The sequence below is a fragment of the Cladophialophora yegresii genome (assembly GCF_000585515.1).
Source record: "Cladophialophora yegresii CBS 114405 chromosome Unknown aczIN-supercont1.3, whole genome shotgun sequence".
Taxonomy (NCBI): domain Eukaryota; kingdom Fungi; phylum Ascomycota; class Eurotiomycetes; order Chaetothyriales; family Herpotrichiellaceae; genus Cladophialophora; species Cladophialophora yegresii.
This window is the reverse complement of record NW_006913047.1, coordinates 2521925-2549416: the sequence shown is the minus strand read 5'-3', so window position 1 is coordinate 2549416 and position 27492 is coordinate 2521925. Positions and strand designations below refer to the sequence as shown.

Sequence of the window (27492 nt, the reverse complement as noted above, 5' to 3'; positions counted from 1 at the left end):
TCATTATCTGATAAGATTAGAAATTATCGCGGATTCACATGCCAAGCCTTTCCGCATTTCGTTCGGCTTGTAATCCACTCCCTCTCCTCAACTTCATTCTCTTGAGTTGCGCCTTGACGCGGAGCTGTCCTTAGACCAGTTTACGGACTACATGGATCATGTTCAGCTGTCCGCTAACAGGGGGATTAATGCCCTCCGTCTCAGAGTCACTTCTGTCTCGTGAAGCTTCTTCCCTCTCCTCTTGGCTCCTTTCTCTCTTGGACTTCTTCTTTCTCTCCTGGCTTCTTCCTGCAGAAGCCATCCATCATGAGCGGAGATTTCCGGTATCGTGCTCTAGAATACTACTGTGTGGACTACCCTGTGCTCCATATTGCTCCATATGCTCTGGGCTAGCGCTTGCCGACTCAACTGCAGCCGGTATCGGTCAAGCTGGACGAACGGTCGACCAAGGTCTGATCCCTTATGCATGGTCATATTCAAGACTGCAGAAGCTCGCTTGGCAAAGCTTAAAAGGTCACGCGATCCATACAAAGTGATACGAAAGTTGATTCTCGGACAAATCTTACACTGATATACAACTGCTAGGTGCAAAAAGCGAAGCAAATGACCAGTGGGATTCTCTAGCTTCATTTGATGCCAAGCTGTGATACGGTATTTTGTCGGATACGACGATCAAATACTTCTCCTCCCTGCGCTCACAGGCGGCTTTGCGTGGTGGGTATCGGTAGGAAGATGTCCTCTCACGCCTGGCAATCACAGACGAATGCTTGGATGTCCGCTTGTGCCTCTCTAGGTACCTGCATTGCTATGCTGAAAATGCTCTAGATCAGGTTTCATGCTCTTAATCCACATTGGAAGCACTCTGGAACGTTCCCAAAGTATCTTCCGCATGTGCCGAACGCGCACCGCAAAGGAGGGCACTCGCCGGACTTATATCCCTAGCATATGTGCTTTACACTGTCCTTTCCCGTCATTCTCGCGTTTCCATCTTTTGAGGAGTGTTCTTGGATTTCTGGTTGTCCACGATGAGAAGGTTGACGATCTTGCTTGCCCTTCCGGCACTGACGTTAGGATCCGTGGATATGTACACTGGTTGCTTGGGTGGCATCCAGACTGCCATCTCATACCTCAATTTCAATGTCACTGATGCCACCGATTACTACGGTAATGGATGCACCAACGAACTCCTGGTGTACTCGATGTGGGCAGCTGCAAAGGTCTACTGCACCGCGGAAGAGATAGCCGCCGGCTCAGAACTGTTCGATGGTTACTGCACGGAATACGGCGGTGTCAAACTGGTGCCTTATTCTGAGGTCCTTCCCATCCTCACCAACAGCTATATCAGATCACTTCCGGTTGCCGAATACAGCGACGTGGAAAACTTTACACTCTTCAGCACGCCGGTCTTGATTTCCAGGTTCCTGTACAACACAGCCAAAGACACTTATGTAAGTGCTCCTGATTGTACTCATACCTGTGGGTCTTGCTGACGAGGGAAAGGTGCTATTCGACGTTGAATATGTCTTACACGAAAGATACGGGTAATTCGTACTCCTTGGCTAATCCGCCATCCTCTCGGACTGTACGCTAACTACTCACAGCTGGGCAGTCTATGGGTTTTGGGGCGGGCTCATGCTGATAGGCATTATCAACCGCATCGCCACGCATTTCTTCCACTCTCGCCGCCTGAGACTTAGGACAGACGTCGAAGGTAGCCACTCCTCTATGCCCCAAAGAGGCCGCTCCGGGCCCACCACCTTCGCCAGTGCAATTCATCATTGGCTCCGGGCACATGTAATCATTCCGGCGGCATTCGGCTCACACTCTACTCGCCCTTTGCTTTGGTCTACCATTCCGACACGGATGGAGACCATCATTCTGGTGTCTTTCTGGGTCATGACCTTCATTTTGTGCTGTGTCAGCTACTACATCTCCTGGCCGAACCTTTAGTAGGCTCCCGTCGCATTTTGAAACCAAGTTTGGGCCACAGCTAATCCGCATGTAGCTATACCGAGCCCCAGCAGGCCTGGCGCTACATATCGGACCGCACTGGCATTATATGCTACGCCACCTTGCCCTGGCTGTGGATGTTCTCTGGCAGGAACAACATTTTTCTCTGGCTTACTGGTTGGAGCTTCGCAACATTCAACATCTTCCACCGTCATATCGCTCGGTGTGCTACAGTCCTTGCAATTATTCATTCAATTGGATGGTCGGTGTTAGAGGCCAACCGTGAGCCCATGATAATGCTTTCCCGTTATGGCGTTGATGCTGACTTATCCCCCCTAGTTGGCTACTTTGCTGACTCATGGACCGAACAGTATTGGTACATGGGAGCAATGGTAAGCTGTTCTACCAACTCACGCGAAGAACCCTTTGTTAACATTCGGAGAGGCGACAATTGCGATGAGTTTGATAGTACTCTTCTCTTTCATGTGGTTTCGAGTTAGATCTTATGAGCTCTTCCTCCTCATACACATTGCTCTTTCGGTGGTAACACTGGTCGGGTTGTTCTAGTAGGTACATTGCCGCCTTGCTCCCACCGACGTGGCTGATCTGTGCCAATAGCCACACTCGTATATTTGAAGGCGAGTATGATGGCTACCTGTGGCCGCCAGTCGCAATCTGGTGCTTCGATCGAGCCGTACGTCTGGTGCGGTGGGCGTATTGCAACATCCATGTCAAGCGGTCGAGCTCTATTGGTGGCACGAAGGCATTCGCGAGCTACAACAAAGACGCCGACTTCATCAGACTCGAAGTTGTCCCAGGTTCCCGCATGGTTAAGCCCGGGCCTGGCCAACACTACTACCTTTACCAACCGCTAAGATTGAAAGGCTGGGAAAACCACCCCTTCACATTGGCAGCTTACGAAACGATTGGGGACTCCGACGCACTTGGCACAGCCAGATCTCAAAATGAGTATAAGGTAAATGAGCAAGCACTCAGGGACAAGAAAATACAAGTCACGGCCACAAGCCCGTCCTCGAGCACTTCTTCAGATGTGACTCCCACGCCGTCACAACACGAAGTCTCGACGTTTCAAGGCGCGATTGGCCAGCGGAAACTCACTTTCTTCATCCGCCCGTTCAGCAGCTGGACTAGGCGTCTCCGTGAGGAATGTCTGAAGTCCCCCAACGGAACTATCACTCCGAATGTGTTCATCGAAGGGCCCTACGGCGAGCGCAGCCCACTGGTTGCATTCGAACACGTCGTCTTCATCGTCGGTGGAACTGGTATTGCCGGTGCACTGCCTTACATTCTTGAACACGTTAGGATGGCAATCGGGCATGCGAAGAAGTCAAGTGGTGAAAGAGCTCTCGTCACCCCTACTCGAGACATCACGCTGGTCTGGTCCGCCAAGCAGTCCGCCATGATCCGCAACATCGCGTCACAAGAGTTGAAACCAATACTGGGTCACCGGGATATTCACGTCCACCTGCACGCGACTTCTCCAACCGAAATACACAGCAGCTCCGGAGTCATCCGCAAAGATCTCGCCATCGCTGATTTGGACCTCAAGACCACGACCGCCACGACTAGCACCAACGACGAAATTGCCATCTCGTATGGCCGGCCCGATATCCGTCAGACGATCTTGGAACTCGTCAACGAGGTGCATGATGCAGGTGCCGCTGGGGGCAGGATCGCAATTCTAACGTGTGGACCAGGGGGCATGGCCGACGAGGCAAGAGCCGCGGTGCACACAACTCTGAAGCAGGGCCAGAGGGGCGTCGAATATATTGAAGAAACATTCGGGTAAGTCATTGGCATGCCTGTAGCTCGGTGTCCGCTGACGCTGATGATTCCAGGTGGTGACAATTCGCCAATGCGAGAGGAGATGACGCTCAAGATCTGGCTTGGAGGGCTGGGAAGATGGAAGGCCGCTTGTGGCCGGGCTAACATTGGTGCTGATAAATTCGCACCAGGAAAGAGTACACAGCATATCGGATAGTAGGTACTAGTACGGAGTAGATAGGTCCGCTATTCCTCGCCCTCGGAAACGGCCTCACGCTATTTTCGCCGTCACTACCCCTGCCTACCCCTGCGGACCTCGTCGCTCAATTCTGCTTGTGCTCCAGTATCTCCGCGAACTGATCGACCAGCGTAACTGGTGCGTACGAGGTAGAGTCAATCAATCTCATACAGCAGATGGTACGGCGATGCCTCAACATCGCAGGTTGAATATTCTGGCACGGGAGGGACGGTCGGACGAAGCACTGAAGACATGCTCCGAGCAACATAAACCGTAGAAGAAGACATGAATGTCACATATGGAGTTGAGAGCTCGGGGCTGTTGTGAGGTGCTTCGAAGGTGAATGCAAAGGGTGAGAGTGTGAAGCAATGAAGCTTAATTAAAGCGGCAGGTAAGGCTAGACCCTAAGTGACTAGTCAAGCAGTGCCTGGAAGTGATTCTTCGCCGCTGCCCCGCATTCGCGTATCGTTAAGTGGCACGCGCTCGCGCCTGCGATTTCTTTGACCATGTACGGAGTACGTCTTTGCCATGGACTGCTGAACTCTCATTGTCCGTCTTGTAGGGGTCATTCTTGGATAAACCAATCTATGGATCTCATCAGCATCAATGGCGACCGAGAGTCTACTAAACATCGACATAAGGCCCCTTCAGGGAGATCTTCTCGGAGAAAAAATGGTACTGGTACATACCCTGGTCGTCGCGTCTCCATGCTGTCGGCAGCCGCTAATCGCGCCATAGTCGCAGGATCAGCAGCCTTGTTCAGAACACGACTTGGACCGCGTCGACATCACTGCGGTGGCAAACAAGAAATCACATTCACAAGCAGTTGCGCTGGAATCACAGCTACCTAGCACAGTCCCTGATTCACAATTCCACTCCAACCTCGAAAGTCAATGGATCTACCTTCCACCTGCGCCCGCTTCTCACAAGCCCAATGCGACACGGCAGAAGATGACAACTCAATCGAGTAGTGATGCGACGCAAGAGTTGTCTCAATCACACTATGACCTGATCTTGAGCAAGAGTCGGATTGAAGGTCAGCTTCAAGAGCAGGAACAAAATCGGGCCTTACATCCGGTCTGGCAAAAGGACTTTGAAAGAGGCGATGACGCTGGAGGCACTCAGCACGAAGGTGACACAGGGTTCATCGACCTAATGTCCTCTTTTGAGAATGAGAAGCATGACCAGGAACCAGAGGCTGCCGTCGAGCAAACTTCAGATCAAGATCAGCGCCAGCGTGGGACCGACTCCGACGACAAGGAGCCAGAGCATGAGCAGGAGGACTCTGAACCTATTGAGGTTGACTTCTCTCCCACACAGCCAACACAATCACACGCCGCACTTTCCCAGTTCCCTGAATCCCAACGGTTCAAGACACCGGTGACGGCCGGCAAGAAGAGAAGGTACAATGGAGAGATCGTTGAGAGTCCGGATCTACCACGCAACATTCGGCCGCTACTGCGAGGAGGCGAGGACAACGCTATCCCCATGGGTCTCAGTCAGGCATTTGGAGCAACCCAAGCTAATACCTCTCCGTTCGTTGGAGAACTTGGGAATGGACGGATTGACTCAGACCGACCCTCACCAGATATCCATCTGCAGCAACGTCCTATGACGGCCACTTCTTCATCACCCCTGCGGCCTCTGTCCACTATCAAGAGACCCGATAGAGCCGGAACTGAACCGCTTGATCACTATATATCGTCCAAGGAGTCGCAAGCTCGCCGGGAGGATGCCCGTCGTAAACAGCTCGAGGATATGTACGCCGAAGATGGGAGCCCTGGTGAGGATGACTTGGAACTCCAGGAGGATAGCTGGTATGCTAGAGACAGAAGAGAGCGCGAGAGAAGCCGGAGGATACAGGCACAGCTGACGTCCTCCTCGCCTCCCGTGCCTTCCACACGAGGTGTCTCCATATCGAAATCATCGCCCCTCCGACCTCCAGCCAGACGATCATCTCCGATCAGGATGCGAGCCTCGAAGCAGCCCAGGCGCAATCGTGAATCAAGCCCACCAAGACCCGATCCCCGGTCTCAAGTGACAGAAAGCGAAGAGGAGACGGAACAGGAGGACAATAAAGATATTGAACCAACGGCGTCGAGCCAGTCGTCGGCGCCTGTTGATGAAGAAGACAAGGAGAATGTCTCGGATAGGGCTATCCAGATACCCGCGACCACCATCGACCTGCACCGACTTACACAGGGTCCGCCTTCTCAGGTGCAAGAAAGTCCCCTTCTGCGACGCGGGCTGACATTCGACGAAGGGGGCTTATCTGTGGCTTTAAACAGCTCACAAGTCTTTGCCGTTGCTGATTCTCAGCCACAGCGATCAATCAAACCACCACAGGCAGTTGCCCAGGTTACTCGATCATCCGTTGCTGATGACGGCCCCGATTTTGTTCCCCAGTCCCCAGACACTACGCCGCAGCCGACTGCTCCAATAAGTCGAAATCATCCTTCAACCACTTTACCTACTCTGACCACGGGATCAACAGCCGAGCAGCAAAGTGATGCTGTTGTCGATCCCGTCGCTCCTGTGTCGAGCCCGCAAGCACGTCAGCCGCTAAGCAGCACGATCCCGGAGACTAGTTCTAATGAACCTCGAGATCAGAGTGGGAAAGCGTCCGAGGACACGCCGAGGACTTGCGATGCTGAGAGTCGGCCCGAGTTCGAAACAGCCGGAACTCACGTCCAGCCCCCCTCCTCCACAGTGGTTCATCAACCTACGGCAGTCGAACTGAGTAGCCCGCCAATTTCCACCACTCCGCCAGGCAGGAGACGACAACGCCTTTTAGACATTCAAGGGGACCCATCTCCACAGAAATCGCAGTCCAGCTTCGACGCAACTGCACACCTGCGGTTGGAAATACATGGAAGTCCTACACCCATGCGCACATCAGTAACAGCAGCAATTAAGACAAAACTACCAGACCTTGCTTCGGAAGGTGCTCGAAACGGAGTTTCCGCGAGAGGAGATGTGCTCCACGGAGCTCCTGAATCTCCTGAGATCCAAGATGAAGCTAAGACCGGTGTTGAAGCACAAGAACAACATGGTCTCCAGAAACAGTACGTGCAGCCTTTGTCACCAGTCGCAACGTTTCCCGAGCGAGATAGACGGTCTACAGCCAAGGGTCTGAGGGCTCGCAGCTTCGAGACCAGCCGTGCAGGTCCTCGGCGGAGAAGTTCCCAGTACGACCTTCCCGAGTCCTCAGAACGCCGGGTCAACTCTGCCAGCAAACGCACAGCGAAGCTCAAGCGAAAGATCCAAAGCACGGACAATCCATCAGATCGTGCGCCTGATGCCAACAAGCGACTCAAGTTGACAAAGAGCAATTCTGCACCAGATGTTTCCCTGCCGAGCAACCCTGCGCAGCCACAAGACGACATACCAGACCATCCGGCCTTGGATAACCAAAACCGTGTACATGATTCACATCAACTGGAGGGCGACAACGATGTTGCCGATGGTGTGGACGAAGACCTGGTCGCACCAAATATGGTGTTTGCCGCCTTTAATGGCAAAAGTCGAACATACTACCCTGCTCTTTGCCTCGGTCGACCTGCCACTGACTCCGGTCGTTTTACAATACAATGGGAAGGCTACGCTCCCGACGAGGTCGACGAATACGGCGTGCGTAGCCTAGATCTGCGAGTAGGCGACCAGGTCAAGATAGACATGGAAGGCTTTCCGAAAGTCTCACATGTCATCAGAGGGTTTAAAGATAAGATTTCACGAGGTAATGTCGATTCTGGTCAGTTTGTCGTGACTGATATCCACGGCTACCAGACTCTCCTCGTGGCACCAAAGCAACGCAAAAGTCTACCGGTTGAGATTTCGACCGAGGGCGTGAAAAAGGTGCCTGTATCCGCGATATACCTAGACACGATCATGTGGGGACAAATGAAGGACCGAGTCTACGAGGGCAAGTCTTCTCTCTATGAAGCCAGATCCATGGCCAGGTCGACCCCGGTGCCTCAAATATCCTCTTCTTCCCGTCCAAGCCCTCCGCCATCACGCAGCAGACGAGGAGTTGCAGTTCCCGTTCCACCTATCTCATCGACTATTGTCCGCCCCAACGGCTTGTTTAGCAATATGGCGTTCGCAGTCTCTCACTACGACAATCCAACGAAGGCAAGACTTGTCGCTCTAGTCCAAGAGAATGGTGGTAGCATCCTCGAAGAATCTTTCACAGATCTCTTCGAGGTTGACTCCATTCAACTCAAGGATCACTACGCCGACGTGGGCTTCACCGCGCTTCTAACAGATCGCCATATGCGCAATGTGAAGTACTCCCAAGCACTGGCACTTGGCCTGCCTTGTCTAAGTGGTAGATGGATCGAGGCAAGTGTGCAGACGGGCAGACTAGCCGATTGGAGTTCGTACCTCCTTGCTGCTGGCGAGAGCACCGAACTTGACGGAGCTGTAAAGTCACGGCTTCTACAGCTCCCATCGAGCATTCAAGGCCTGGAGTTGAGAGACATGCTCGACCTGAGAGCCAAAATCCTCCACAACTCACGAGTCGTGTTCGTCATGGGCAAGGGCAAAACAAGAGAGGATCGCAAGCCGACTCTTTTCCTGATCAGAGCGCTCGGGCCAAGCCAGGTCATTACCGAAACACATATCAGCGGCGCGAAGGAGATCGTTCAGTCTGCGGAGCAAAGTAAAGAGCCGATCGACTACGTGGTGGTTGGTGATAGTGAAACTCGGGCTGCGAAAAAACTGTTCTCATCGGAAGCGACCACCCCTCGAAAGGAAGAGAAAGGTCACAAAAAGGGCAGACCGAAGAAAGGACGAGTCCCAGGTCATCTTGACACTGCCGCGAAGCAGGAGCTGGATGGTGTTGGGGAAAGACCACAGATCATCTGCAAGGCGGATATTATCCAGAGTCTGATTCTGGGGAAATTGTGGATAGGGAAGACATGAGACAATAATGTACCCGTGATTTTAATCGTGAGGCTTGATATAATTTGCCATGGATGTCAGTCAGCGCTGGTGAAGGAAGCGTTGACAGCAGGCGGGCGATGGACTATGATGCTCAGCACTAGCTTGGACTGTAACGTACCGTTGGTTGGATAGAGTTCCTCGGGCTGGGTAGCAGACTTTGTATAGCTGGTGCAATGAGTGAGCAGCATGTAGACAGCTACGGCTGCTCCATTGATATGAACATGAGGATGGTCCAATCATGCTATTCGATTATGAAGAGGATCGAATCCGGATCTATCGCCCAGACCGAGAGCTGACGTTGTTAGTACAATGGTGTGGCCGAGAGGACACTCTCTCCCCATTTCGCGGTGCGGCTTGGACGGAATAATGATCTGGTGGAAGTTGTGGACAACCCAGCTTTGCCGCCACGAGGGACAAGGATCAAAGATCACAATGTGAATGGTAAGTAGGAATGCCGGAAGACCCTTGAGACCTTGCCGGGATAGAAACAGAGAAGATCTGGGTTGACCTGATCTCAATTTTTTAGATGCCATGTGGCCGTGCTCAGGCTGCCGTTTGTCAGTCGACAGGACAGATGCTGAGTGTAATGCTAATGCGATGCTTTCATGAATCATCCATGCGTCAAAGGGACAAAGGAAATGAGATCCCTATCCGTACTATTCAGCATTCGATCAAGACCCTTGTTTGAGCCTTCATGAGTGCTGGTGTCCGTCAGAAATCATATGACAAGATGGTCCCCCATGTTGTTTGGTGGATCCACACCACATCAGCTGAACACTTCCTTCTCTGTCGGTTTAGACCGATACCTGTGTCCTTGCTTGTGTCGGAGTATGTTGACTCCCCGTTTCTATGCTTTGATCCAGAGGATCTAAAGTGGTGCAGTCGTGTAGCTTCGTTAAGTTTAGCGAGGGACTGATATGACCGTGGAGCCCAGTACGCAAGCGGCTGAGAGCAGCATGCGAGCACAGTAGCAGGAACGTACCCTCAACGACCACCATTGATTGATCGCTCGGGTAAATCTTTCGGGATTGCAGCAGGAACGGGTGTCTCATCGTCGTCTTCCATTTCGAGCTCTTCAGGGTGTCTGCAGATTCGAAACATCAGCAATGCTAGAGACGGGGACCAAGAGAGGTAGGACTGAATACTCACCCAAGCAAATTTTTGATGTCCTTCATCTCATAATGCCGCTTTCTCCTCTCCTCAAACTGGCGATGCGCCTCTTGCTCCTCGTTCGAAGTCATACCGTCTGGCACCTTGATCCCATCGGGGTCACTTCCATCGCTGACACTAACATGCTTCTCTTTACTCGACTCTCTGGACAGATTGTTGCTTAAAGCACGAGTAATCCTGTCATCCTGAGCGAAACTGCCAGGCGACAGCTCCTCCTCCGGTTCACCCAGCTCCAAACCTGGGATCTCCGACTCGCGATGTTTCTTGTTTGTTTTGGCTGCCTTGGCCATTTCAACCTCATCGACATTGACAAAGCGCGGGTCGATAGCCACATCCTCTTCGTCGTCGTCTTCCATCATGGTATCACCGTACTGATAGGGAGTTTTGGGCTCGGTAATCTTCATGCGTCCGCCTGATTCCTGCTCGGCAAGGTAGAGGTTCGCTTCGTCCCACTTCAACCGCATCTTTTCTGGGTCGTCTTCTCCTTGGTTTGCGGCCACCGCTGACGAATGTCGACGAGACGCTGACGCTCTTCTCGCGGCGGAGGACGAACGGCGGTGTCCGGCATTTTGAATTGTGTTCTGCAGGACGAGTTCTCTTTCTTCCTTTGGGTCGAGCGGGGTTGCGGGTGGGATTTGGAAGTGGTCTTTCTCCGGAGACCCAGGCCTGCCACTTGCCGCTGAGAAAGAAGGGTTCTTCAAAATACCTGGCGTGGTCTGGTCAGCACAAGGTTGATGTCAGGCTAATTGTTGCGGAAATTACCCTTCGGCCGGATGTTGCCTGAGCTCGGGTGGTGCAAAGGGGGCGGTGATTGTCGGACTCCGGCAGGCATTTTGATGTGTTTCGTGTCAAACTTGATGACAGATCAGGTCGCGATGGAAATTGGAATTTGCTTCGGTCGCGGGACAGTGGGTGGTGGTAGTAGGTGTTGTAGGGTGTAGTTGCGAAGCCAGGATGGGATCAGAAGGAGTTCCAAGATTGAGTCGGGGTCGGCACCGAGTCAGGTGGACAACAGACAGGGGAGTAAAATACAATCAACCTCGACACCGTGAGATATACACAAAAGTGTTTCCTCTTGCGGCTGATAAGTCGCAGCTGTGGGTACAATTAAACTGGAGATTGGACGTTGTCTGGTCAATGAGGTGTTTGGGTTTTGACAGATACCAATTGGTAGAATTGGAGAAGGACTCCGAGTCGGACGTAACACACGGGCTGTGTGCAAGATGTGCGATGGGACGACAGGGCAAAGATCATGTATATACGACGCCAATGTTCGTTGTTGCAATGGAGCGAGGTCAAGTGCTGGGTGGATGAAAACTGTGAGCATGTGCGAGGGACATGTGAGCAGATGATGAGGGCTGCTGCAGTCACCCAGCAGTTACCGGCGAGCGAGCATTCGTGGCAAAAAGGGACGTTGAATGACACGGGCCTGACAGCCAACACAGCGAGAAGCACGTGGAAGGAGCTGTCATTCAACGGGTCACGCTGATGATTACCTTCGTCCTCCCAGTAGAAAGCAACGTCATAACTGAATCATCATGCATCTCGCGGCCGTGCGCTTCGTTCGGTTATGCTCTTGTATTCAGCTCCTCTCGCCGTCACCTTAACCTCCACGAACCTCTTCTGCCTCTCCTCACAATCCTCCGGTGATCCATGCCAACACCACCAATGAGCGCATCTCCCAGCCTTGATTGCGCCAGTGCTGCACCTCAGCCGGAAAAATTCTGCACTCAGGGTTTTCTTTTCGCCCTACAAGTACCCTGAAAGTGACCATGCGGTTCGTTCCTTTTCCTGTTGCCGACCTGCCAGCCTCTTAGCAGACAGTGACGAACTCCCTCAGCAGCCCGACCGAACTGCATCCTGCATTCTAGTGCGACAAAGCAACACTTTCAATCGCATCCCAGCGGAGGCGTGCGAGCTACCTGTAGCGTCTTGATATCGCCGCTAGGCTCCTGGTCAGCTGCGAGCAAGCGCCGTGGCAGCCCATGCAGTACAGCGCTGTCGGTCGAGGTCGCATCGTGTATAATTGCCGCTCTTCATTAGTGTAAATGATTCTTCATGCTGTGTGACCGCTGATGTCCAAGCCCCCTCGTCGCTACACTGTGCCTGATACTGCTGACCTCTTTGCTCCAATCTCTGTGCTTCCCATGGAGCCCTGGTGATTGGTCCACGAGGACATGCAGTGACACCTGATCTTCTGCAGTCCAAAACGCTGAACTGCGAGACGTCTTGCAGACATTGGCGTGCCTGGGGTGGATTTAATTGGCAGAGTGCAAAGGACTGCACAGCTCGACGGCTCATACATGCATGTAATGGGCCTATCACCACCCCACAGAGTTCGGAGGTACATTAGAAGTGCGCGACTAGCATCCTCCGCCGTCTGTATCTGGAGATAAAGTGTTTTTCTACCCAACACGCGGATGCAGCAACCAACGAGTAAATTCCTCACACATGGCAGCCAGTCCTGTCAATCAATCTGTTCGTTCATCGAAAACGATAACGTGTCAGAGCTGTAACAGATGCCCCATTGCTTCGCCGGCACTGATCTGATCCAAACCCCCTGCCTCTGGTTCGTACCAATCCACATTCCTTCAAGAGAGGTATCATCGTCAAATAGCAGTCTGCCACCCGTTGCACAAGTACACGTGTATCATGAATATCACTTCAGGTCGCACACCCATGAAAACCAATGCCCGAAATTGAACCAAAACTCCCGTGGCGGCAGGCAATCCTGTCAAAGCAGCCACGATCCACCAAAGACAGGCACGCCACCCAAAACCAGACGGATACGTCCCTTACTTACCGTCCATGGAGAATCGTGATAGTAATAACAGTGCTCTTCATCGAATTGAACGGCCGGCCTCTCGCTCCTTCAGTTTCAGCTGTGCCACCCGGTCTCCATTCTTTGCGGCTTCTTGCATCCAGTGCAGCGCAAGACAAAGTGCTGGACTATTGCGCCGAAATTCTCCTTCCCCTTCCCACATCATTTCACTTTTGAAGATATCCGAAGATAAGGTCAGTGGCAGACTGACGATTGGCGGAACATCGGGATGGGTCAGGTAGAGACTCGCAAGCTCTCGTTGCGCGATAGCATTGCCTTCTCGAGCCCCGACAATCCAATACTCCATGGCCTTGAGCACTGATGGCTCTCTTTTCGTCTTGGAGCCTGAGATATTTCTCTTGATCAAGTCTCGGGCAACGATTCGATCGGCGACATCCACCATGCTCCGACAGACTTCATCCTTCCACGCCAATGCTGCCAGCCCCATGTGGAGGAATGCTTGTCCTAGCTCCGGGTCATCCAGCTTGTCTGATGATGCGAATGCCGCAATGTATTGCAAGTCCCGAAAAATGGTCTTGGGCCGCAAAGCATGGAGGAGATCCTTGAGTGACTGAACCACTAAACTCTCCTCACTCTCCACGGGCGCGGAAACTGACACCTGGGACCGCGAGTGGCACTTTTTCCGTCGTAGATTGGCTGACAAGATACTTGGGTCGAGGCTACGTCGTCGCGTGCCCTCTTGAACGCCAGCAGCCCCCTGTGGTTCAGCAGGGAACGGCGCTAGCCCACTCCTTCGATTTTGTTCGATATCCTGCCACAGGAGCTTGAAATCGCGGATAGCTTTGAGCTTCAGAACGGGGTCCGTATGATCTCTCACGCGACAGAGAATGTCGTTGAACGCGCTGGGGTATGGGAAGTCGTCAACTTGGGCCTGTCCGCCGTCACCGAACAGCACCTTTTCCACAGGATCAAGCCCGGCGTCGCAATCATGTTTGCCCGAGGAAGATCGGTGCGGTGCAGTACTTTGACTTCGCTGTTTGTGTTTGCTTGAGGCTTTCGAGCTCGATCCTGAGGATGCTAATGTGGTTGCTGGCGGCAATAAATGAGCCAATGCAGTGCGCTGATGCAGCCGCTCCATGACGCTTGATGTTTGGCAGATCGCATCCATCCAAGCGTCGCTTTCGCTTCCACAGCTCCACACGGGGCACGCCAAGTCAGAGAGCAGGAGAGAGCTCAAATCGTGTCGTAGGGTTTCCAAGAAACTGGCTTTCTCTTGGCTGCGATCGAGTGATCGATTCAGGTTATTCCCTTCGAACGTTGACGCAGGTCTGGACTGTTGTGACACCGAGGTGACAGACCGTGAATTGGACTGCGTCCGTGACCAGATGCTGGCACTTTCCAGGGTTGTGGACGTGGTAGCACGGCCTGGCGAACTGATGTAGGAGGAAATATCGCTACCCAGGCCGTCCCTTCCAAGCCTGCTCGAGCCTCCGAATATCGACGATCTTGAGCCTGCAAATGCCGGACGCAGGGGAAAGGAAGAGGACGAAAGTGGCTCACTCATCACACTCGGCGGTCTGGTGCTCGGACCACCATACAGTCCTGCATGGATGTCGTACAGGCCCCTTTCCCGCGCGAAAAGTTCGCCCGACCACAGTACAGGGCTGGCAGCAATGGTATCTCCGACGAGCTTCCGGGTCAGAAGCTTGACCTCCATACAGAACCGATGAATTCTTTCCTCTCCTCGACAGAAGTTCTCCACGTGGTTGCGTTCGAGCCATTTCTTCGTCTTCTCAATCTGCGCATCTGAGAGCTTCCTAGGACCGCCATACTCCACCGGCGCTTTCATGATCGTCTCAGTGTCGACCCTCGGTTGGTCAAACATAGATGATACTGAGGTCATAGAACTCCCTGGTCGAGATGGCTCCTGAGAAAGTCCATATTCCTGTCCAGATATAGCTCCTGGCCTGGCAATTATTGCCATATTGTTCAGCGCGACAGTGATGTTGCGAGCGTTGTCGTAGACATCCGAGCTTATGACAGACATTGCGTACCAAAGTTTGACCCGGAGCTTATCAAGCCAGTCAGAGGCTGTAGCTAGCGTCTTTCTCGCAGAGGCATAAGACGCTTCGAGATCAGCCACTTCTTGTTGCAACTGTAGGCATTCATTTGCGAGCAGAACTTGGTGTTCATTGAGTTTCTGGAGAATTGGGCTCAGTACCTTAGTATCGTCACCCGTCAGCACTGTCAATGGATAATGACCGCGCAAGTAGTTCAGCGCATTATGCCAGTACATAGCCGTGAGACTGTCCGTTTGAATATGGGAGGTCCTGGACTCTTCGGCAAACATTTCGGAGAGACCAAGACCCTTTGCTTTCCCCTCTGACATTCGCTGCGCGCTGGGTGGGGTGGTCCGAGACAATGAGCTGTCCGCTAGACGGAGCACGGCGGTCTGGACTGGGTCAAGATCACCCAAGCCTTCCCCAGCTCTCGGTATGTCGCCAGGCGGAGCCGGCGTTGCAACGGATAGATTCCCCTCCCGTGATATTAGTAGTAAAGCCCAACTCTCTTGACAAGGGTGAACATTTTTAGAAGAGTGGCCGGGCTCAATAAAATCGAGAATGCGCCTACAAAGCCTGTCGAACTTCGGAATAGCTCGTGAGTATTGGAAATTGAATGTTGCCTGGGAGGAGCTCAGAAACTGGTCAAATGGGCTGGAGGTGTGTATAGTCTGTGATCTCAACTTTTCGAGGAGGTGGGCAATATCGGCTGCGCAGATCGAGATGTATGGCGACTGGAAACCCCCGACCGAGGTGGGCGTGGAGTTGCCAGGCTGGTAGGGATTGATACACTGGTCTGCAGACAGCTTGCCGATATTGTAGTTAACAGAATTCCGTACGTCTTCGTCGACTCGCTGTGTAGGTCTGGGACAAAAATTAGCGAGAAGAAAGAGCGTGGTTGGGGAAGAGGTTACATGGAGCTGACGCTGTCAGTGGCCCGAGCATTGGCGTGCTCCCACAATTTATGAAGGAGGTGGAATCTAGCCCGTGTGCTGATGTGAAATTGAAGGAGCATGTTTTCGTCCTGGCCACTGTTAGCTGAATTAGACAAGATTACATGGATACCTACTTCCGGAAATGACATCGCGATGCGTAGAAAATCCTGTAAAAACCACCGGAAAAAGAAGTGGCCACGAAAGTCGCTCTGGCTCTGCGAGGTGGGCAACTTGCCAACAATCGCACGACCGAGGCGTAGAGCTCCTTCTGGGATGCCTCCATCGCCTGAGCCCAGTATCTGGAAGAGCTCCTTGCCCTCTGTGTCGAAGAAAGCTTGCGCCTGAGGTGTACTATAGAAAGAGTCGAAGATGCTCAAATCAGTTCGGCCTTTGCTGATCGGGGGTTCGACAGAGTTGTACAGAAATGCACCGCGTTGCAGGCTGCCCATCAAGAACATGTGTAGACGCTCTTTGATCTGCCAACCATGCAAATGTGCAAATGCAGACAAAACGTCGCCAATTATGGCTTCGAAGGCCGGCATGGACTCTGTAAACAAGCTTGCGCATATCGTAGACCAGGTAGACAATCGCAGTTGGCTCTCGTGGCTTTCAATGTCACTCGAACATGCGTAGATGTTGTGGATAAGGAATGACAAGGGATTTGATCTCTCGAACGATGAAGCGTAGTCTTCGAGCTCCTTGGAATAGGCTTTACTTCTAGTTAGTTGCGCGTCGTCTTCGTAGTCCCTAAGGAAGGATCTAGGGCGCCTGCGCTGCGACTCTCGACTGCGATTCTCTGACAAGGATACCAGAACCGATTCGGGCAGGTTTTTGAACTTGGGAGAGGTAGAAAGGCCCTTGACCTGGTCTGGGTTCATTGCCTTAAATCTGTCGACCAAAAAGCGGGGGTTGCACCGCAGAGTATGGAGTAATTCGAGACAGTCCTCTCGAGATGGGGTGGAGAGTTTAGCAAAAAATGGCTCTTTGCTTGGGGTTTTGGAAGTGAAGTTCGCGTCGAGGGCGTGGACCTCATGATGCCATTGGGCCTGACACATAGTGACCAAGTCTTGCATGTGCTGATGTACCCTTGTGAAACCGCTGGGATCAGACTGCTGAGAGATTTGAACAAGGCCATCGTGTACCCATGATCCCACGCGCTGCAAGCGAGCAGACAGAGCTATCGCATTCCTAAGCCGATCCCTTTGATAGTAGAGCATACGTTTCCGGTGTTCATGATGTCGGTGCAAGCGAAGCTGTCTCGCGAAGTCCTCGAAGTGAATGCGCATGTGTGCAAAAGGGAGCTCGCGGCTGGAAGCACCAAAAGTAGGCTCTTCCTTATCTGAGTCCCGGCCCTCTTCCTGTCGGAATCCGCGAGGGGCCCTCGCTGTCACCTTCAACATCGGTATGTCCTTGTAATGCTCCTCGGAATGACTCGCTCGCGAGGCATAATGGGCAGAAGCTTCCCGTGCGGAGCTCCTGAGCGGAGGAGAACCCGTGGATCTGGGTTCTGGAATTTCGGGTCTCGACATAGGTTCGGCATGGTCTTGAGCATTGTCATCGGCCGGCCGTGATAGCACAGCAAAGGAATCTGTCGTTACCACTGTTAGAAAGGAGACGCATGGTTGGGACAGGGCAGGAGGGACTTGTGGACCGACCTTGACCCTGATCTTGAGCTTGACCTTCCTCAGCACCGGAAACCCCAGGTAGTCCTGTCATACGCTGCCCGATTCCATTACCGCAGACGGCTCAAGCTAAAGGTAGCAGGAGCAGCAGAGGAGCTCAAACTGTGGCGAGACCAGGGCGCGGCAAAGTGAGGGATCTTCGCGATGCGAGGCGAGTGAGGCGTCGGGGCGAGTGGGCGCGGTACGTCCTCGCTCGGGGACTGACTCGAGGATCAACTTGTGACTCGCAACTGAGCGTGTGATGTGATGTGACTTTAGCTTCCGCAGTCAGGGCGTCGCCGCAGACCAAGACTCGAGTTCTGAGTCGCTGCTCTCGGATTTCCGAATGGACATGAGTTGAAGACTCTGCCTCCGAGTTTCCCTTGTACAAGCACAACCAAGGTCAAGGTCGATAGTCACTGCTGCAGGCCGGTAATGCGGGGGTGGTTCCTCTCGCTTGTGGAAGCGTACAATGCCCAATGTGGGCACTATGAAACTCGAATTCTCAGTCACCTGCGACTGTCATCTGGCACACAGAGATCCGCAAGGCTATCAAAGCCGCAACGCATTTTCATCACGGCGCGTATATGGACCAGACAGAATTTGGGGGTCTTTCTGATCGGAGCCCAGCGACAGGACTAGAAGAACCAAAGAACAACGCACACCAATTCGCACGGTACAACACAGCGCAGCAGTATGATGGATGTCTTGCAGCCCCAGCGACATTGCCAGCGAATGCATGCATTAGTCGAGGCTAAAGAGGCTCCTTGACGTGAGCTCCAGCGACCCGGAGAGCCACTCGCTGCCCCTCAAACATGCTTCTAAGTGCTCAAAGATGCGCGCCGGCCCGGCTGTCCTTAGACTCGCTCGATACACCGGTGGTTGCGCAAGAGGCCAACTAGGCCACGGCTTCGTCCCCGGATTTCCAGGCGATGTGGCGACGCATCAACAGCCGTTCTTGACTGGTACAGGAGAACAGCGAATGACATGGTACGACAGCGGTTTTCCAGCCTGACTGATCGGTTTTCAGCCTCTAATCGGTACTTCAGCAGTGGCTGAAAAGGCGGCGAATGTCACCTATGCATCGGCGCGCCACGGTCGACGCAACAGTAGTACACCGGTGTTGGAGTCAGTTGAAGGAACAAGAACCCCTGACAATGCCAGCAGAAAATGTCCGGGATACCTATCATATGGCGCAATGGATACCTTTCCCAGCATGTGAGTGGTGCTACGGACATGCTGCAGAACATGACCCTTCGCCTGTCCTCCCCCGGAGCTCTCAGAGGTCGCCACGTCGAGCCTTGGGATGAAGCTTACTGGACCACAGACGAGCTTTCAAGATATTAGACGATCTCGAACCCGAAGATCATGCCGCCATGTGTTCGCCTTGGAGACTCACCGACCGTTCCACTTGTGTTCACCCCCTGCGCCAGCCCCACGCCCCTCGGATGATGCGCTGGCACTGCATGCTACGTCTCAAAAACTGTACTATTCGCCCAACTCAGCTGGGAGTGTTTCTTATTGGAAACGTTTTCGTCCATGTTACAGGTACCGATCTCCGACACCGAGTCCTTGCCACCGGAATCTGGATGTCGTTTGTGCTTGTCACTTCAGCTGAAGGCGAAGTGAAGACCATTCGGTGAGCGCTTTCTTCACCGTTGAAGATTTAAAACGCATTATGCCCCCTGACTTAGCTGAACTAATACGCTGAGCCGACTGATGACTCTGGCGCAGGGACTTTGGCCTGTTCACCTGGTGAATCCTGTTGGGTCATTCGTTGTAGACTATGAAAGTTGCGGTGACAAAGTGAGATAACGAATGACAAGGGAAGGTGTATACCATAAGATTGTGCTGGCAACCCTTCATAGTTGTGACTCGAAATCCACCCTTGCGAAAGGTCCGAGACTTGGTCGTTTCGCACTGTCAGGTGCTCGCTATGGTTGCCCTTGCGATGCGATCTACCTGGCACCTCTCAACGGAAAAGGTGGAGGACAAGATGGTTAGTACCACGCATGTCAATGCATGGTGACACACCAAAACATCTGGTCTGAACTGTCTAGTAGAAAGGCACTTCATCGACATGTCAGTATAGAGTGATTAGGCAGGCATTGGTGTCACATTTTCGTGAGCATAACAATATCTTTTCTATCCCTTGCCAACCCATTCTCGAGGGCAACTCTTCGCAATTCTGTCAAACGAAATGCGAGTCATGCATGTGTTAGACATGCGAGAGTCGTGATACCGAAGGATACATGGCAGAGTGAACCTTGGAGGATGGCATGATGGTCGATTATGGGCGAGCTTTTTCAGAGCCTGTCAGATCACCGTGGTAAGCCCAAAGTCAATCAACAAAGAGTGCAACTGCCATAAGATACACCCCTGCGAGACAAGTTTCTCTGGTGGTCAACAGATGACTAGAATTTCCCATAACAAAGTGACCATCTAAGTCACAGTTTAGCGCCAGTGATGGGTAAAGAGGGCGGTCGTTGGCGAAACACGTGGTGACAGGTCGGAAGTTTACCCACAGACCTGAAAGTCGCCTATACAAGGATACCTATCGAGGGTAGGGGAAATCGCAAGCCTAGAACTGCTGGGTTTGATCAGTGTTGCTGGTCAGAGTCATGGCCGAAGGCGAGAACAAGCAAGTCGTAGTCTCGATCTATTCCAAGTACTCCGTTGACGGGTCAAGATGCGGCGTTGCCTGATATTCCAACTCCCGGGGGGGATTCGTACCGAGATGACGGTGCACACCGTTGACTGCGAGACTGCCACAATGGGTAATCTCGATCTGTGGCGAGGCACGTCACGTCCTTAGCGAGGGGCTAAAAAAGGTGGGTGCGCGAGAGTCGTAGCACAGTCCACGGAATAGCGAGGGAACAATACTGTTCGGAATTTTTTACCCCTGATGAGCAGCAGGATGATCAGGAACCTGAAGTTTATCGTGGTATGTTTGTTGGACTCATGCCTCCGTCCAGCCGAGCCAGCGCGTAAGTGAGGATACTTATTCTTCTGTAAGTGGCTGCTGAGAGGCTCAGGTTAGATGACGTCCACTGATGAATAAACGGGGCACTTGTAGCGCGGGTGGATTTGTGGACTTTTGTGCCTGTGGTGGCTCCAGGCGGCTCCAGGCGGTTAGAAATGTTGGAATAGCAGGGCCAAGTGGGAAGAGCAACGGGGATGTGATGACGTACGAGGTATTGTTGAGTCGACAATTGAAAGAGCAGGCTGACCACAGGCTTGATGTTTGATCGTCTTCGAACAGATCGTTTGATGCTCCACCGATGCTGTGCGTGTTCAACAAACCATTTCCTTGTAGTGGAAGATCATCGACTTGTTACAGGAGTTGGGCTTCATTCTCCGCATTCAAAGGACTGAAAAGTTGGCAATTCAACACCCTGATACGAGCACTTGTATGGCTCGAGCAGAGCTCTAACCACCAGCGTCATCAGGGGATATGCGAGGTTTACCATTACATTGCATTGCACGAGTCGGTCGTCTCACACGTGAGCAAGGTCTAAAAAGCCGTCACCGTCGTGGCGCACACCATGCCACAGAGCTCATCGGTATACGGCTGTCGAGTTCAGGTTGAAAGGAGATTGGAATGAACATTATCAAGTTGACTGAACAAACGAAACCTTCGCAGTTGGCGGGGTGGTATTTAGGGTGGGGAGTTCGTTCCTTTGAACAACTGTCCCAATCAAGCAATTACAACCTGCGTACTCCGTATCACTCCTACATAAGTCGCCATGACAGCTGGGTTGCTGCCCCAAGACGTCACTGATAGGCCTGTATAGGAGGTAGACGGGCTTCTTGGGTGGCATTGGATGGCGCTTGGAGCGCGCCTCAGCTGGGTTTGAGCGACTCCGAAACTGGGGTGAATTAAGGACCAAATTAGATCCATGAGCGCCAGACACGACATCCCAAGGGAAAAAGCCTCGAGCGGAGAAAAGCTGCACGCTTAGGATGAGTGTCCGTGAGCAAGTTGCATTTGTTCTGCATCTCGCAAGATTGGGACGAAACAGCATGTGCACGCCGGAGCTCAGGCTGGAAGTCAAGCACTCCCAGGTTTCTCTTCTCGCCCCACGTGTCCCTGGTCGGCAGAATAGACAGCGGGCGCTCGATCACAGACGAGATGATGAGAGGCCTGGTGCTTTGTCCGTAACATCCGCCGTGGGCCTGTTCATGGCGACAATCCTGGACAGAGAGTCATCACTCTACCGTTCTGAGAAACAAGGTGTTAGCCTGAATCCTTGCGTCTGGTTCAATTGACGAATCTTTACGCTGCTGCAATAAATAAGCCTTCAAGAGCTCCGAGACTGCCTTGCAGAGGGGTCCATCCATTTGACTCTACTCTCATTTTCTCCTGTAAGGCTGCTGCCCTCCATCCGAAAGCGCATTCCAATCGACTCACGCCCGGACTTCTCTGCACACGAACGCTGACGCCCTCTCCGTCGGATGCTCTATCCGTCCTCACCATTGGCCCGCCATTGTGACCTGAGTTTCGCGAGGACTAAATTTGTAGAATGCTTTAGCACTTGTCCGCTAGGCGGAGTTACCGATACGAGAAGCCAGGATCAAGTCTGAGGACAAGGGCGAAACACGACTTCACTCTATCCTGCTCCATCTACAGTAGCCTTCGGCTAACCAGACCTTGATTCAAATCTCCCTCTTCCCCGTCACTTTCGTCACTCTTCCGCGCTCGAGCTTCCTTCACGACGGCTCGAGCCTCATATACCAGCCTTATAGCACTGTCACTGTTCTTGCAGAGCACTTGACACTGTCGAACAACCTGTCACGACTGCCTCGCTCTTTTCATCAGGCTTGCCACGTCGACCAATACAAGACTGCAGCAATCCTACCGACGAAAACTACTTTGCAGCAAGGCAGAGGCTTCTCCACTACCGACACCTGCACAGCACCGCTACCGAACTCGTACTTCTGTCTCTGGGCAATCTACTTCACTTTAGATGCTCAGTTTTTGACGTGCTTTTGACTCGATGAGCGTGTTGACAGTGACTGGGACGATCCCAGCCCCCACGCTATCGTACAATTACTCACAGCCGGTTTCCTCTTTGTCTTTGCCCCCTCATCCCGCGCCATCGCTGGCTGACGGTGCCTTTACTCGCCCGGACCGAAAATCCTACATCACAGCGACCACTACTCAAATAGCGCCGGCGCGAATGATTAGCAGTCACCAACACACGAGGACTGTCTCTTCCAATACGCTCAGTTATCCTTCAGCTTCTCAGCGAACCACGGCCACTAGCACATCCAGCGCAGGCCATTCCCGCTCCGCCTCCTCCCATTCACGCAATTCCTCGGCCTCGAACAAAAATATTATGAGCATGCACAGACAAGGGACCACCGCTTCTGCCACAAGCCTCCCCCGGCGTTCAACATCGGGTCGCTCAACAGCAACAAACAGCCCCACATCGTACGTTGCATTGATGCGAAGGCAGAAGGCAACTGTCTGGTGTGACCGAGCACAGAACATCGATCCACGGCTCGCGGCCGCACAAAAAGCCGCCCGCCACCGTGCCGCGCTTGAGGTCCAAGGTGCCACTCATGGGGCTCGGACAAGCACAATATCCTCAGGGGGCGTGGTAGGTAAGATTCGCCACGGTGGTGTGCCCAAAGCTCCTGGCTACGTACCCGCCAACCTCACAGGGGCTTCTGTGCCCCCGCGATTAAGCGCAAACGAGGCGTTAGGCGACGAGGAAGAAGAGGAAACACGAAGCAATAGCATGGTACACGGCCGGTCAGGGAGTGGAAGGAGTAGTACCAACAGTGCCAAGTATCGCAGCGGCTACCCTCGACCTGACGCAGGTCGATTCAGCAGCACGAGTACACCACCGAGTGAAGGGTCACCGGGCCAGGGCATTCCCGAAGCCTCAGAAACGCCAGAAGACTCAAACAAGCGCGACTACTTCGAAGATAAATCAACACCGGGCGGGGAAGAAAGTGAAGACTCATTCGGCGAGTTCAAGGATCTTTCGGGGCCCAGTGCCGTGCAGCGTGCTCTTGAACAGGCAAAGAAGGCAGAAGATTTACGGAGGAGAGGAAGTGTGGACGAACGGACAATGAGCATGGGTCAGTCAGGAGTTCGGTTATTCGTTGCAAACCCCGACCTCGACGATGACTAGGATTGCGCCACCATTTATGTTTGGCTTCCAGCTTCTATGGGGTTCTTGAATGCGCGGCATGATTGTGGTTTGTTTTTTAGCCACGCACATGCAATTGTTCAGCGGCATGGAGGATTTGGTCACGGCAAGGAATGAGCAACTTACAATGAAGCAAAGGGGCAGCCTTTTCATGATGGGAGTGCAGGCACTATGTCTACGGTAATGTGGTCGAAACCCGAACGACGAGGTTAGGTAGCGCCCATGTCAATGAGAGATGCGTTGAAGATTTGAAGTCACCTTGATCTCACCAGCCAAGACCAGGCCCAGTATCATAGGAGATCAAAGGGGTTCCATTCCGCCATCGCGCCACTGAGTAAGCTACACACGCAAAGGCACTTTGAAGTGCCCTTACCGGCCGTCTACCAGGACATGTCAGCCCAGAACGGCATGGGCGCAGCATTGGCTGACGCTGCGCACGGCCGTTGGGAGCATAGGATGTCTCGTTATATTGCCGCAACAGTTTCATGGCGTTGCTCAGGCCAGGTTTTTGGGTAGGTAGTCCTGGAGGGGAGATGCCACCACTACGTACCTCGTACGAGTACGGAGTACTCGTAGTACTTGAACCCATTCAGGTGACGACAGCTCCCCGGATTACGATCAGACTAGGCACCGTGTGTACTCCGTACTGGTTGTAGCTACACCATAACGGCAGCTGCCAGGTTGCCAGTGGTTGCAGCACTAAGAGACAAGGATTCCAAGATTGTTTAGTCGTCGATCAGGGCATCAGAGGCGGCAGATCAGGGCCCATGTTCCTAACCGGTTTTTGTCACACCAGGTACTCGTAGCCCTTAACCAATTCGTATGAGGGCTCGCCTAGACTCGTGGCCGGGGGGCTCGAGCTGTCGGTTGGCAGAAACTCAGATCAAATGTGATGTGCAGACGTCAGTCAGCCTTATTGTTCATTTCCACTTCACTCGAGCTGGTTTCATCCAAGTCTCATCTCATCGCTGTCTGCGTGGCTGTCCTGTATTCCCTTGTTTGAGCGAGCACACGCTGCAACGACCGGACAACGCGACTCGAGCGCTGTCTGCTTCGTCTAATTACCCGGTAAATCCGTACTATCCGTGGTTCTACCGTCTCGAGGCCCGCCACTAAGTTTCATCTCACTGCACAACCCACGCACGTGGGCGTGGGGTGCGTGAATTGCACGTCCGTTCAATTTCGATAAGACGGACGCATGCTTTCCCGTGCCTAGGTATGTTCCCACTTCATCTTCAGCAAGGCCCAGAATATCATTCGACTTGACCTTGACCGCCTCTTCTGCTGTCTTTTCCGGGCTAGTAGAGGAGCACTATTTAGATTGTGCATTCACGCACATGCAATGCGCTGCAACGCGCTGCAACGGTCAATGTGAATACGCGCACTTCCAGGTTCGAAGTATTAGCAATCCATGCGGAGTTACGGAGCAAGCCCTTTGGCGCTGCGAGCGAGCTTCTAGTGAACATTTGAGACCGGTGGGTTGGGCTTACAGTAACAGCGTGCGACTTCTAGTCGGAGATGCGCCAGCTCCATTTCAGCCGCAGGTTTCCGATTGTTGCTATTCGGATCGTCGAGCTCTTGTGCGGCATTGCTCTTGCCCATCGCCCCAGCCTGATAAGCCCAGCTCCTTTTCGAGGTAAGCGGCTCTGAAGAGCACCTGTCGTTGTGCGGTCCTCAATCAGCATCGTTCTGCAATAGCTGGTCCCAAAACAGAAACCAGCTCGCAGAGACCAAAGGCGTGAAGGGCAAGACGACATTGCTTGTATTGGGGTTCGGTGTCACGCATAGCGTTAGTCCTTCACATTATGCACTTCAGTCTGAGAATATACACGCAACATTCTGTGCGGGTGCCGACGACTTCGCAATCCGACAATGTTCATAAACACTAGGGGAACATTGACTTCTTACAACCCATCTGCTCACATGCAGACTGTGAACGCCTTCGTATCTATCGCCTGTGGTCCCTTTCCGGCTGGATCAGCTATATGTAGATGGAAAACGTACGTCGCGGTGTCTGGTTACAGGATAGAAGTCCTCGGTCACTCTATTCTGGCTCTCTTCCTGAGGAGGCCCGAAGATCGGAAGGGATACAGGCCTTATGAGATGAGAGTCTGGGTGGGCACAACCCCTCCTCAGAGCCTTTGCCCAACACCAGCGAGTGCCTACTTTTTCCGAACTTCCTGCCCGTATAAAGGTCTCGTATACACTGAGGACACGACACTGGACGAAGCGCAGGGCAAGGCAAGGGATCGGGCTCGCAGCATGGCCCTAGCGCGAAGAAGGCTAGACCGGTTCCCCATCCCCAATATTGAGAACCTCGGCCGCTTCGGTTTCGGCTGTCCATCTCCTAGTGCCGCGCGACACATACGAATGCCCTTGAGGAAATATAATGCAAGACTTGGGCGCGCAGGTGAGGTCCAAGCCATATATGCATGCATGAGATGGGGCGAATCTCCTGCAATCCATCTGAGTAGAGAGACTCCTGAGACAGAATAACTGCTTCGCAAAATCCAGGTCTTACTCTCAGCAGAACAGAACAAGCCGGCAAACATGGCCACCACCAGCCAACCACCACTGACGGGGCTCAGAGTACTCGAGCTCGGCGGCCTAGCTCCAGGTATGTACTGCACTGGGATGTCATAGGCTTCATAGCAACTGCTCTAACCGCACGTCCACAGGTCCCTTCTGCGGCGTCCTCCTCGCGAACTGGGGCGCCAGCGTGCTGCGCATCGACCGGCCCGGCCCCGCGGGGGCGAGCAACGACCTCCTGACGAGCCACAAGTCGTCCATCGCGCTGGACCTGAAGAGTGAAGCCTCCGTGGCTCTCTTCCTCTCGCTGATCCCCAACGCCGACGTGCTCATCGACCCGTTCCGGCCGGGCGTGCTGGAGAAGCTGGGCCTCGACCCCAACACCGTGCTGCTGAAGAAGAACCCGCGGCTCATCGTCGTGCGGTTGACGGGATTCCGCCGCGACGGGAAATACTCGGCCATGGCGGGCCACGACATCAATTACCTCGCCGTGTCGGGCGTGTTGGGCATGCTGGGCGCGCGGGGCCAGCCGCCGTTGCCCCCGGGCAATATCCTCGCGGACTTTGCGGGTGGGGGCCACGCAGCGTTCACGGGCGTGCTGCTCGCTCTGATCCACAGGTCGACAAGCGGCAAGGGCCAGGTCGTCGAGGCCAACATGGTCGATGGGGTGAGCTACCTGGGCACTTTTCCCAGACTGTTGACCAAAGCGCCCATGTGGAGTGGCGAGCGCGGGACGAACACCCTGGACGGCGGCGCGCCGTACTACGGCTGCTATGAGTGCAAGGACGCCGGCAAGTACATGTCTGTGGGCGCGTTGGAGCCGCAATTCTGGACAGAATTGCTGCGAGGGCTGCAGTTGACCGAGCAGGACGTCGTGCCGGGGAAGCTCGACCGGCTGGATAAGCGCTCGTGGCCGTACATGCGCGAGGTGTTCACGCAGCGGTTCAGGTCCAAGACGCGCAAGGAGTGGGAGGCCATCTTTGACGGCACGGACGCCTGTTGTGCGCCGGTGCTCGAACACGCCGAGATGGAGGCCGCGGGATATGAGCATAGGCCGATCGTCGGACTCACGGGATCGCCCGCCAGAAAGATCGATATGCCGTGGGAGGGCAGGGCATTGGCGCCGGGCGAGGGTGGTGAAGAGACGCTGCGGGAATGGATGGGCTGGAGAAAGGGCAAGGACTACGACGTCTCGGCGAAGGGAGCCTTCGAGAAGAGAGAAAAGGGCAGACTATAACCTGTGCGTATGTGGAATGTAAAGCACGATTGATTATATA

The 27492-nt window shown here is 53.4% G+C and overlaps 6 protein-coding genes across 6 annotated transcripts; 4 read left to right on the top strand and 2 right to left on the bottom strand.

The window, feature by feature from the left end:
* Positions 1 to 1082: 1082 nt before the first annotated feature.
* A1O7_04653 (uncharacterized protein) lies at positions 1083 to 3760 on the top strand (the record flags this gene model as incomplete). The annotated part of the gene is made up of 7 exons (XM_007758663.1): positions 1083 to 1448; positions 1501 to 1541; positions 1602 to 1949; positions 2006 to 2232; positions 2290 to 2342; positions 2395 to 2516; positions 2569 to 3760. 7 exons carry the CDS (start codon positions 1083 to 1085, stop codon positions 3758 to 3760), a joined length of 2349 nt encoding a protein of 782 aa, XP_007756853.1.
* Positions 3761 to 4924: 1164 nt separating this feature from the next.
* On the top strand, positions 4925 to 8896 carry A1O7_04652 (uncharacterized protein; the record flags this gene model as incomplete). Its single annotated transcript, XM_007758662.1, has 1 exon — positions 4925 to 8896. The coding sequence occupies one exon, from the start codon at positions 4925 to 4927 to the stop codon at positions 8894 to 8896; it is 3972 nt and encodes a 1323-aa protein (XP_007756852.1).
* A 1005-nt stretch (positions 8897 to 9901) lies between these two features.
* On the bottom strand, positions 9902 to 10919 carry A1O7_04651 (uncharacterized protein; the record flags this gene model as incomplete). The annotated part of the gene is made up of 3 exons (XM_007758661.1): positions 9902 to 10001; positions 10067 to 10793; positions 10850 to 10919. The coding sequence occupies 3 exons, from the start codon at positions 10917 to 10919 to the stop codon at positions 9902 to 9904; spliced, it is 897 nt and encodes a 298-aa protein (XP_007756851.1).
* Positions 10920 to 12927: 2008 nt separating this feature from the next.
* Positions 12928 to 16919, bottom strand: A1O7_04650 (uncharacterized protein; the record flags this gene model as incomplete). Its single annotated transcript, XM_007758660.1, has 3 exons — positions 12928 to 15793; positions 15844 to 15953; positions 15999 to 16919. The coding sequence occupies 3 exons, from the start codon at positions 16917 to 16919 to the stop codon at positions 12928 to 12930; spliced, it is 3897 nt and encodes a 1298-aa protein (XP_007756850.1).
* Positions 16920 to 22870: 5951 nt separating this feature from the next.
* On the top strand, positions 22871 to 23668 carry A1O7_04649 (uncharacterized protein; the record flags this gene model as incomplete). Its single annotated transcript, XM_007758659.1, has 1 exon — positions 22871 to 23668. One exon carries the CDS (start codon positions 22871 to 22873, stop codon positions 23666 to 23668), a length of 798 nt encoding a protein of 265 aa, XP_007756849.1.
* A 2568-nt stretch (positions 23669 to 26236) lies between these two features.
* A1O7_04648 (alpha-methylacyl-CoA racemase) lies at positions 26237 to 27452 on the top strand (the record flags this gene model as incomplete). The annotated part of the gene is made up of 2 exons (XM_007758658.1): positions 26237 to 26303; positions 26365 to 27452. The coding sequence occupies 2 exons, from the start codon at positions 26237 to 26239 to the stop codon at positions 27450 to 27452; spliced, it is 1155 nt and encodes a 384-aa protein (XP_007756848.1).
* Positions 27453 to 27492: the final 40 nt, after the last annotated feature.